Source organism: Pholcus phalangioides, unplaced genomic scaffold (assembly GCF_987345545.1).
Source record: "Pholcus phalangioides strain wild (caught in Gottingen) unplaced genomic scaffold, Ppha-v1.0 ptg000027l_1, whole genome shotgun sequence".
Classification (NCBI taxonomy): domain Eukaryota; kingdom Metazoa; phylum Arthropoda; class Arachnida; order Araneae; family Pholcidae; genus Pholcus; species Pholcus phalangioides.
Window position 1 is genome coordinate 7,339,732 of NW_028301617.1, and position 12,866 is coordinate 7,352,597.

A 12,866-nucleotide genomic window follows, 5' to 3' on the forward strand; every position below is an offset into this window, starting at 1 on the left:
TTTCACACTATGAGAAGCCTGTGAAAAGTCTAGCCTGGATACTTCCAAAGATCTCATCTTTGGGGCCCTGGGCCAGTGTTGCTTTTTTAAGAAGCGAGACCCGGTGCGAAAATAATTGCAGGGCGAGAAGCGTCTTAGGGGCCATTCAAGTATTACGTAAGCAGATTTTCAGCAATTTTTGACCCCCTCTCGCCCCCCTTGTCAGCAAAATTTCGTCAGCAGCTTAGAATATTTCATATCTGCAAAAACGGTGGTTGATGACGTAACAACCTCCAAACTCCCCCCCCCCCTTGTCATCAAAAGTCAGCATATTCGGAACCCCCTTCCCCCCCCCCCCCCTCGATGCTGACCTAATACTTGAATGACCCCTTAGTAGTTTCGAAGCCTCCTTAGAACCGATTTTATTTAGGCCTATTCTGTGGGAGAGGGGATTCAGCATCCAAAAATGCACACATTATCACAAAATATACAAGAAATGCTGAAAAATATCGACGCACGCACGCGCACACACAAGGGCGTAGCGGGGGGGGGGACGACTTGGGGGTCTGGTCCCCTCCCGAAATGTGAGAAAATGACCGAAAAAAGGGAAAAAGATGGTCAAATCCTTGTTCTGTCACTTTGGTAACCCCCCCCCCCCGAAATGGTCCCCCCTCGAACGAAATTTCTGGCTACGACCCTGCGCACACACACACACACTCTCTCTCTCTCTCTCTCTCTTGAATGTAAATTTAAAAAAAATTAATGGAAATTTTGAACGGATGAATTAAGAAATAATTGTTCATTAGGTCCATTGTAATTAGGACCTAATGAAAGAAATTGTCTGAAACTTCAGTGAATCTTCACGTCATGACATTGATTAAGCAATAATTACTTATTATTAATTGCCTAATTAATCTACTCAGACCATCGATGGTCAATTGTTTCATTGGAAACGGATTTCAACGGGTTTCAAATTAATTAATTTTCGTCTAAACGTATGAAGTTTAAATGAATGAATGAATGAATTAATTAATGATAATCGGTCATTATTTCGTTAGCGTCAGGAAGTATTGAGGTCTAGGTAGTTGATTAATTCGATAGTTAATAATTAAGTCATTATAAATATTGGATTATTATAATTATTAAATTATTGTAATTATTAAATAATTACAACTGTTAATTAATTAATTAATGAGAGGGAGCTAATAAGTTCATGATGGTCAATTTATCCATTAAAACGTATTTTGACTTGGTAGAAGTCCGAAATGAAAACGTTTATGAGCGTAATTTCGGGCTTCTACCACCTCGCCTCAGTAAAACCTAGGTTTTACGTCTTCGGGCTTTTACCGTAACATATCGATTCCAGTAAAAGAATTCCTGCAAATGCCAACTGCCGTGGACAACAGCATATGGGTTGACGTAGGGTAGTTCGCATGGTAACAGCGGGCAGATGTGGGCGACAGTACAACGAATCAGTGGCGTCGGAGCCGGGGGTGCTCGAGCACCCACGGAAGTTTGTAGAGCGGGTTCGAGCACCCACAGAATTGATTCAAAAATCGAAATTTCCTATATGAATCTCAAGACGGGCACCCACAGGTTCGAAACAGTTCCGACGCCCCTGCAACGAATCACTCAACAATTGGGAAAAGGTGGATTCAGCTCAAACCGAGATGTTGATCTATATCACGGCGTATACGGAACCACGCCGACAAATACTCTTCAGATTGTGACAGGATTGCCACTACCATCACTACGACTGGAAGTACGGGCAAAATCAACATTGCTAACAAGAATGCGACAATTTGTGGGGATTATTAATATAATTTTTGTAAAAAGCATGTTTTGGGCCAATGAGCCAATTTAGCCTGTGTAATCGAGCGAGTAGTTTCTTCTTGTTACAGCCACGACTCTGAGGCGTCCCCAGTCAGTTCGCTCTGGATTGTCGACACGTATAGTTAGTTCTCAATTTTCTCCGTGTATGTTTCTTTTCCTTAACACTTGTGATGTCGTATTTAATTATGGATTAAAATGTTTAATACGTCCGCGAGTCGCACATCTCTTTTTCCCACATCATTTGGCAATATCGCCATATTGGTGACCCGGACGTGATTTGAACACGCAACTGTGGGGATTATTAACATAATTTTTGTAAAAAGCATGTTTTGGGCCAATGAGCCAATTTAGCCTGTATAATCGAGCGAGTAGTTTCTTCTTGTTACAGCCACGATACTGAGGCGTCCCCAGTCAGTTCGCTCCAGTGATGTTAACTTGTGGGAAATTTCCCATATTCGTGGGAAAAATTGGCCAAAATTTGTCCAAATGGGAAATTTCTTAGCCTTTGTGGGAAATTTTGAGAGTTCGTCAAACAAAATAATTTTTTGAAAAAAATAAAGAAATTAATGCGGTGCAATACTTTTCTATTGTAAAATACTTGATTACATATTCTCCCCGCTAGATGGTAGCACACTTTTCATAATGACTGGGAAAAATTTAGTCAAAAGGGAAATTTTTGAGGGAAATTTGGCTGGAAGAGGTAGCCATCACTGGTTCGCTCTGGATTGTCGACATGTATAGTTAGTTCTCAATTTTCTCCGTGTATGCTTCTTTTCCTTAATACTTGTGATGTCGTATTTAATTATGGATTAAAATGCTTAATACGTTCGCGAGTCGCTCATCTCTTTTTCCCACATCATTTGGCAATATCGCCATAAATTAATAGAACTGGTGAAAACACAATACAACCAGGTGATTACCAGACCAAAGAGACGAGATGGACATGTCATCCACCAAAGCATCTGACAGAAAAACAAATCGAGACTAAACAGAAGACCCTAAACACCATAGAGTTTATACTGGCACAACCGATGATGCAGCAGCTGCATATGTAGATGTCCAAGGGCACAATGTAATCAGCAAATATGATCCGCCAAACTAAACAACAACTGCGTATTTCAAGCCGAACTCTTCGCGATAATGAAAATGATGGAAGCAGCGACACAAAGTAACAAACCACCCCTAATTTGCTTCGATCGCCTGACCAGTCTTCAAACCCTAAAAGATGCAATATTCTGTCACCAAATGCAGGGCCGCAACTAGGGGGGGGGGGGGGAGCAGGCGGCTCTCGTGCCCCGGGCGTTGGACCAGAGGGAGGCGCAAATTTAATTCTAAAAACCTTACCTTTAACATTACAAGGGAGCGCCAAAATGCGCACTTGCCCCGGGTGACCAAGCATCTAGTTGCGGCCCTGACCAGATGGTGAGACAAACTAGAAGTCTTCTCCAAAAGAACCCGCAAGTGCGACTGATGTGGGTCAAAACACATTTGGGTAAGTGGGGAAACTAACTACAGAACAGGGAGGCGAAAAACGCAGCAATGGAAGGGGGACCACTTGAACCACCGATACAGCTAGCTCCCCCCCCCCCCATCTCGGCTGCAAAATGTACATTGGAAAGTTATATGATTGTTAAGTGGCAACGCAGATGGGACGACGACAGGAAACCAGTGCGAGCATTACACGGCCTCATACCAACAGCTGGCATTAGAAGCAAAAATTGGCGTTGAGCAACACTGATGTTCATGTCACACCACGGGCCGTTCCCACTCCCAGTATATCTCCATCGCTTTGAGATTGTTGTTTAATTAGTAAAAACAACAAATGAACTTGCAGTGTAGTGGGAGATGCAGTGCATTGCGCGAAAACTGCTTCCATTCCATGCACTTTGGACGCTACACTGATCGAAGCCTGGTGCTGTGAAAGAAACACCTGCTTTAAATGCTGACTCAACATGGAGATTACACATCCTTGTTGCATTCGAGGAGACAAATTCGCAAAATCTGCACAAAAAATACGAAGCGATTGAAGGAGAAACAATGTTCAACCAGTTGAACCAAGGCGATCCGGGAGATGGCGGCTGAAACAGCAATCAGACTCACACGGTTAAGGAAACAAGGGACTTGGCTAACAGAACTTGTGTGTGTTGTGTTTTTTTCCCCTCTTATAACTTCATGTTGAGGGTGAAATGTTTTCATCATTGTTTGTCAAATGTTTGTGTTTTAATAATACCTGTTTTATTGTCATGTGTATAATTTGTCTACATGGATAACAAGCACCCGACACGCCCAGCCCCTTAATCGGGGCAATAGCTAAAGTTTACAATTGCCGACAGAGCCTGGGCGGTGAACGGCCTAAATGGGGGGGAGTGGAGAAGGTGACATGTCGAATTCATGACCAAAGGAATCGCCGACGTCATCAGGATCGAAGGTGGTGCTACACGATACTTAGATAGGTGTCTCTTATTTGCTCTTCAGTATATTCATAGAATATGACTCCAAGAAAAAAGGATTCAAACTGAATTTTATTCAAAACGATCTCCAAAACTATAGAATATCTACACAATAGGTCCTGGACTGAAGAAAGATTTTGTGAACATCTCAATGGAATACTTTGAGCTGAAGCAGCTTCCAGAAAGTTGTCACAACTTTGTGAGGACACTTCACAAAGTGCCTCTGAAAATTCTGTATTCGTGAATATATTTCATCGCAAACAGAACAACATTCCATTGTTTTTCTCTATTGTGGAAGACTGTGCTCTTTGAAATTACTCATTGTTTCTGAAATCATCACCGCAAATATCACACTTGTACGCAGTTTCTCTCTAGAACGAATCAGATTGAATTTATTGCTGCAAATCTCACATTCGAATCTTGTAATTGGACGTTGATTGAACGTGTGCTTCTTCAAATAAGGCGCTGACGGGGATTTTTGACTGCAAGCGTATGCGAGTACCTTTAAATTATTCTTTTACGTGAAGCTTCTACCGCAAACACAACACGCTTAGGTTCTCACACTGCAGATTCAATTTTAGACGCTTTTTTTTCGATCTTGGGCTCTTTTAAATGAGACACCGATGGAAAATTTCACGCTCGTATGGGAGTATTAGAATGTTGGCAAACCTTTGCAACTTCAGATGATTACTTTCGGTGAACTTTACATCGGAAACATCACGCGCTCGTGTTATTTCTTGCTAGTATGAATCTGACTATGACGAATCAAATTGAAAAGACGTGAGAATGTCTTACCGCAGACTTCACATTCACCGCTTTTTCCACGCTTTTTCTTGATGTTGTGCTCTTGTGAATGAGACGCCGGTGGAGAATTTCCACTGCAAACTTCAGGCTCGTATGGGGCTATCGGGATGTAGAAACTTCTGAGCGACTTTAAACGATTACTTTCGCGGATCCGTTTACGGGAAACATCACGCTCACGTGATTTCTTCACGGTGTGAATCTGACTATGACGAATCAAATTGAAGAGACGTGAGAATGTCTTACCGCAGACTTCACATTCACCGCTTTTTCCACGCTTTTTCTTGATCTTGTGCTTTTGTGAATGAGACGCCGATGGAGAATTTCCACTGCAAACTTCAGGCTCGTATGGGGCTATCGGGATGTACAAACTTCCGAACGACTTTAAACGATTACTTTCGCGGATCTGTTTACCGGAAACATCACGTTCATGTGATTTCTCTCCGGTGTGAATCCGACTGTGGGGAATCAAAAGAGAACGACTTGAGAGTTTCTCCCCGCTGATTTCACTTTCAACGCTTTTTTCGATCTTGGGCTCTTTTAAATGAGACATTGATGGAATATCTTCACTGCAAACCCCATGCTCATTTGGGCTAATTGAGATGTAGCCTTGGCTCTGCGACTTGAGATGATCACTTTCGGTAAACTGTTTACCGATAATATCACGGTCATTTGATTTCTCTCCAGTGTGAACCCGACTGTGGGGAATCAAAAGAGAATGACTTGAGAGTTTCTCACCGCTGATTTCACTTTCAACGTTTTTTTCGATCTTGGGCTCTTTTAAATGAGACGCTGATGGAATATCTTCACTGCAAACCCCACGTTCATTTGGGCTAATTGAGATGTAGCCTTGGCTCTGCGACTTGAGATGATCACTTTCGGTAAACTGTTTACCGATAATATCACGGTCATTTGATTTCTCTCCAGTGTGAACCCGACTGTGGGGAATCAAAAGAGAATGACTTGAGAGTTTCTCACCGCTGATTTCACTTTCAACGTTTTTTTCGATCTTGGGCTCTTTTAAATGAGACGCTGATGGAATATCTTCACTGCAAACCCCATGCTCATTTGGGCTAATTGAGATGTAGCCTTGGCTCTGCGACTTGAGATGATCACTTTCGGTAAACTGTTTACCGATAATATCACGGTCATTTGATTTCTCTCCAGTGTGAACCCGACTGTGGGGAATCAAAAGAGAATGACTTGAGAGTTTCTCACCGCTGATTTCACTTTCAACGTTTTTTTCGATCTTGGGCTCTTTTAAATGAGACGCTGATGGAATATCTTCACTGCAAACCCCACGTTCATTTGGGCTAATTGAGATGTAGCCTTGGCTCTGCGACTTGAGATGATCACTTTCGGTAAACTGTTTACCGATAATATCACGGTCATTTGATTTCTCTCCAGTGTGAACCCGACTGTGGGGAATCAAAAGAGAATGACTTGAGAGTTTCTCACCGCTGATTTCACTTTCAACGTTTTTTTCGATCTTGGGCTCTTTTAAATGAGACGCTGATGGAATATCTTCACTGCAAACCCCACGCTCATTTGGGCTAATTGGGATGTAGCCTTGGCTCTGCGACTTTAATTGACTACTATCGGTGAACCGTTGACCGGAAACAACACGCTCATGCGATTTCTCCACGGTATGAATATGTACGGTACGACTATGACGATTCAAGTTAGACGGGCGTGAGTATTTTCTACCGCAGATTTTACATTCAACGTTTTTTTTGGGTTTTTCGATTTTGTGCTCCTCTAAATGAAGCATCGATGGGAAATTTTCACCGCGAACTTCACGCTCGTATGGGGCTATTGGGATGTAGACTCTTCTGTGCGACTTTTGATGATTACTTTGGGAGAACCCTTCACTGGAAACATCAGGCTCATGTGATTTCTCTCCAGTGTGAATCCGACTATGACGAATCGGAAGAGAACGGCCTGAGAGTTTCTCACCGCAGATTTCGTTTTCAACGCTTTTTTCGATCTTGGGCTCTTTTAAATAAGACGCTGTTGGAACATTTTCACCGCGAACTTCACGCTCGTATGGGGCTATTGGGATGTAGACTCTTCTGTGCGACTTTTGATGATTACTTTGGGTGAACTCTTCACTGGAAACATCAGGCTCATGTGATTTCTCTCCAGTATGAATCCGACTATGACGAATCGGAAGAGAACGGCTTGAGAGTTTCTCACCGCAGATTTCGTTTTCAACGTTTTTTTCGATCTTGGGCTCTTTTAAATGAGACGCTGTTGGAACATTTTCACTGCAAACTCCACGATCGTATGGTCTGATTGGGATGCAGACTTGGCTCTGCGACTTCAGATAATTACTTCCGGTGAATTGTTCGCCTGAAACATCACTCTCACGTGGTTCCTCTCCAGAATGAATCCTGCTATGACGAATCAAGTTGAAACGACGTGAGAATGTCTTACCGCAGGTTTCGCATTCAACGCTTTTTTCGGGAAAGTTCAGATGATTACTTTTTGTGAACCATTTACCGGAAACATCAAAGAGATGTGATTTCCCTCCAGTGTGAATCCGGTAATGACGAGTCAAGTTAGGAATACGCGACAATTTCTTACCACAGATTTCACATTCAACCTTTTTTTTCCGAAAATTAATGATTTTGTGGTCTTTCAAACAAGACGATGAAGGAAAACTGTCGCTGCGAACGTCGAATCCGTATGCATTCTCTTCAAAGTGAGTGTCACAATGCCGAATCAGTTTCGAAGGACATGAAAATTTCTTGTGGCAAAGCTCGCACTCAATCCCATTTTCTCCAGAATGAGTGACCTCGTGCTCTTTCAAATGATGTGCTCTCAAAAATTTGTTACCGCAAACGCCGCACTCGTGAGGTCGGTGCCCGGTGTGGGTTCTTCTGTGTGACTGCAAATCACGCATTCGAGACAACTTTTTACCGCAGATATCGCACTCATACGAGCTTTCCTCGAAATGAGTCCGATTATGAAGGAGTAGATTGAAACGTCTTGAGAATTCCTCGCCGCAAATCTCGCATTCGAATTTGTTTCCTCCAGAATGCATGGCTTGTTCTCTCTCAATGAGCTGACGATAGCGAGAGATCACTCTTTAAATTGGAGACGGAATTTTTCTAGCCTCGTTCTCCTGAAAGTATTGTTTTCTCTTATTCTTTAAATACCTAGTAATGGAAAACAAAAATATATCAATATCCTGGTAGATCGTATACATACGATATAATATATAAATATACACTGTGAGTTACCACAAAATCGCTCTATATATCGACAAATATGTCCCATACAGGTTCTAAAATTGGTAGTGAAAGTTTCAAGGCGTTTAGAAAAGACGGCGGCCTCGTCGTCCTTCTCCTCTGAATAAAAAACTGGTTTAGTGTCTACACGTGACGTTTAATCGTTAACCCTTTATTTGGTAATGCAGTGACCTCTAGTTGAACATTTACCCGCGGTGGCAAAATTATGACGTCACGCTTCGCATTTTCCGAAGAAAATTGCGAAGATTCTAACAATCCTAGAAAAATAAGGATCGTTACCTAGCAACGCAAGTTGCGAAAATATAGAATTTTTTTTCTGTGTGGATGGACAAGAAACCATGTGTTCGAAAGGTCCTAAATTTCTCTGTGTCAGCACCTAATCAGGGCCGGCGCCAGGCGGTCACCTAAGGCGGCATGATTACAGGGGGCGGAATTTTTTATGGCAGATTTATTATGACAATGGAAATATCACTCTCGGAAATTTTTACACATCGAAATAATTTTTAATGGAAAGTCGTGTGACGCAAGTAAATATAATACTTTTTCAGTGTTGAAATGCTCTATTCAACTCTTTGTTGAGATGAATTAAGCGTCGAATAGCATACTTGAACTTCCTTTCCAGAACTTCCAAAAAGTGTCACCTATTTCTAGAGAAGCTGGTCACTGAAAAAGAAATCAGGTTCTTCCTCTTTCTTGTTAAAGATCTTTACACTCTTTATCAACATTTTTCCGAACGACTTTCCTTTCTTTAGTCCAGTGGACGGCAAACCGCGGCTTTTTGGCCCCTTGAGTGCGGCTCTTCCCCAACATACTACGTGCAGGTGCACAAAAATTCCAGATTTTTACAAAATCATGTTTTAGACATGCATTTTGGCCATTTTGTTCTCGCTCCCTCCCCTTCCAAGCGAGTCATCTTTTTCACGGTTTTTTGTCGAAAAAAAAAAAAAGAGTGAAAGCCTGACGATGATGTCACGTGACACTTCCGCGACCAATCCCAACTGGATTTTGGTCGAAACTGTGAAGTTCGGAAAAAAGTTGTCGAAAATGAGGCTTCTTTCCTAAGATAGACGCAAAAGACGAGTCTCCTCTCAGAACATAGGGGTGAGGGGGGGGGGGACATGCAATGTTTTCCATACTAAAGAACGTCAACCTCTACCCTGGCAGATCATAGAAGACGATGCTCCTGGGCCACCACCTCTCATGACGGCTCTTCCGAGGCCTTCTCTCTTCATCTGCATCCAACATCGGTCATCGCTGCTGAAGCAATCCACCAGGAGCGACCATCCGAAGACGATGCTTTTGGGGCCTCTGACCCACACGACGGACCGCCTTGGTCTTTCATCGACGACGTCCTCCGACTAACAACTCGTCGGCCGAGCTTACAGTGAACCCGTCTTCCACACATTTCCCAGAGAAGGGAGCCAGATATCCGTAAGACAACACAAGTAAAATAATAACTTAATAAACTTTAAATAAAGTTTATAAAGTTAATTTTAGGAAGCGTTGTGGAGTGAAAGAAGATGTAGTGTCGAAGATTGAAAAAGTTATGTTGAGATGGTTTGGATATATATAGAGAGAGGATGAACGAAAGGAGATAGACGAAACAAGTATACAAGAAGATATACAAGTATACAAGTGCGGATGGGAGAGTTGGAAGAGTCAACGTACCTCAATCAGATCGGAGACGTTTTTAGCAAAGGCCAGCTGAGGAGTACCTTAATAACACTGTAGGCCTACCTACGTATATACACTGCTCAAAACAATTAGGGGAGCAAGCAAAAAAGTGAAGAAAACCGTGCCAGACAGCCACGTATTGGCATACAATGGATAGTACACGCGTATCAATGCGCAATACAGAAAAAAGACGTATAAAAATTTGGAATTAAGCTTTAATTCTTTGAAAATATGGAAAAAACATGAAAAGATGATTTAGGGCAACAATTTGGTTACATGTAAACGATAAAAAAAAGTACTGTTTAGACATGATGCATGAGTTTTAATAGGGCGTGTGGTCTCCTCGAACAGCTAAGACTGCTGCACACCTGTTTGCTATGGATGCGATGAGGTTATCGATCAGACTTTGGGGAATACTGTTCCACTCCTCAAGAAGTGCAATCTGCAAGTCTCGGACAGTAACAGGCGGCCTTGGTCGCGCAGCAATGCGTCGTCAGGATGACCTGAATCGATTAGACTCAGGTCAGGGGAGCACGCTAGCTCCAGCGTAAGGGATGACATGAGGTCGCAGTATCTCGTCTGCATACCTTCGGGCCGTCAAAGTGTCATTCCGAATGATATACAGGTCCGTACGTCCGCCTATGCTGATTCCACCCCATACCATCCAACCAGCTCGTCTGTATTGTGACCTTTCACGAACGAATGCGGGGTTATTTCGAGTGCCCCTGTCCCTCCATACCAGAACACGTCGGGTGTCACACTCCAGACTGAATCGGGACTCGTCTGTAAACGGCACTTGGCTCCAATCATGTTGCTCCCAATCTCGATGTTCAGCAGCCCATCTTCTTCGGGCCGCACGGTGGCGTGGGGACCATTGGCCTACGTGCATAGAGCCCTCCCTCATGAAGCCGATTACGTACTGTTTGGCTGGACACCCTTCGTCCTGTTGCCAAGAGCAAGCGTCTTTGCAGCTGCGTAGCATTCTCTGTTCTGTTTCGACGGGCTGTTAACCGTAAATACCGGTCATCAGTTGCTGTAGTGGCGCGTGGCCGACCTTGCCCTGGTCGACGTCTAACATTTCCTGTTTCTTGGAATCGATTCCACAGCTTTGCAACAACACTTCTGGCGACTCCAACAGCGTCCGCGACACTACGTTGTGTTTGCCCGGATTCCAGTCTGCCTATAACACGCCATGCCATGGATTCCGGTAAATCACGTTGTTGAGACATCCTCAAGTCACCTTGTCTCAAAAAAAAATACTGCGCAATCGAATTTCACAGTTACGGCAGTAAAATAGACGTTTCTGCAACATCCCGTTTCTGAATTTATCTCCTTTTTCTGGTTTTTGACGTCATCAACTTTGATATGAAGTTTTCTTCTTCCGTTTCCTGCTAGGCTTTAAATTATGGATGATTCATTTTATGTTACTTATCGGTATACATCTTTGCGTAATTTTGTTAAAACCATGTGCTCCCCTCATTGTTTTGAGCAGTGTAGTTTAAATTTGAAAAATTTGGCTCTGAAAACAAATTTTAATCGTTGTATTGTTGATATTTGGCTGTGTTTCTTGCAGCCTCGGGTCTTACTACGGTATGTGGGGTCAAGGGTCTCCGTGCCATGACCGGTTGAACTCATGGTTGGGATTCACGAAGTTGGAGCCCTGTCAGCTTATTGGGAGGCCTATTCACGGATCGAGAGCTTTGATTAAAATTATCACTATATGGCTTTAACTGAAATCATGATGTGCTGATCATTGAATCACAAGGTGTTCATATGAGTCGTCGGTTAATATCTCCTGAGTGGGAAATCAAGCACCTATCCTCAATGGTTTAGTGAGCACTATGATCCCTACAAGGGTAGAGCTAGCAGGGCTCTAGCACGGGGGCCCGGGACAAACCTCATTGTTTTTCTTTTTTTACACTATAAATTCACTATAGCGGAGGCTCCACCAAATATCTGTCTTATGTTATGGTGGGGGGGGGGGAGGGAATGGTGACCACCGAGATGCTCGCAATAAAAAGGAAAAATGTTATTGCATGAAATGTGCCCTTTAGTTTTTTTTTCCCAGATGGGGGCACATTGCCTTTTACCACACCTGTGCAGACTTCTGTGAGCGAAATTCTTTGCTCACAGAATTTCGATATCTGCTGTAGAAGGAATGTGGCGGTTGAAGACAAACACTTCTTTCTACAATTCAAAGATATGATTAACAGGGGTACTGTGGCGACAGCGTCCACCACTGGATGGCGCTGTCCGCGTAATGGGGAAAAGAGCGCGCCTGCGCGATGGAGAAACTGGACTGGCGTTTGGCGGCTCAGACCAGACAGTCACGCGGTCCGCTCGTTCTTGTAGGTTTTGTATACTTCGGTAGGTTAGTTATGTAATAAATGTTTAATTATGTCTTTGAATTGTAGAAGGAAGTTTGACCAATCTCAGTTCTTCCAATATTTTCAAAAGTTATTGAGAAACATGTGAATGGGCAACTAATTAGCTTCTTGAACCATAACAACTTTATTGCATGCAACCAGTATGGATTCCAGCAAAACAAAAATACTGAAATGGCTATATTCTGTAATTATCTAAATAATGGTTATAATAATAACAAATATTGCATAATAGTCTATCTTGATTTAAAGCATTCATTTGATAACGTAGACTTAAATATATTAACAAGAAAATTACATAAGGCTGGGACAAGTACTTGAATGGTTCAAAACTCATTATTTACACAGACACCAAGCTGTTACTATAAATAAGAAAATTAGTGATTACCACGAAACCAAAAAAAGTGTTCCCCAGGGATCAGTGTTGGGTCCCACATTATTCTTAATTTACATACATGACTTTTGCAAAATGCACCTGAACGGACAGCTAA

At 42.7% G+C, this 12,866-nt stretch overlaps 1 protein-coding gene across 1 annotated transcript in view; it reads right to left on the bottom strand.

The window, feature by feature from the left end:
• Positions 1–4,327: 4,327 nt before the first annotated feature.
• LOC149068314 (uncharacterized) overlaps positions 4,328–12,866 on the bottom strand; it is a 59,500-nt gene continuing 50,961 nt past the window's right edge. The window contains exon 2 of the mRNA XM_089251715.1: positions 4,328–8,224. Coding sequence (XP_089107841.1) covers positions 4,993–8,109 — 3,117 coding nt within the window. The 5' untranslated portion in view covers positions 8,110–8,224 and the 3' untranslated portion in view covers positions 4,328–4,992. The remainder of the gene's footprint in view (positions 8,225–12,866) is intronic.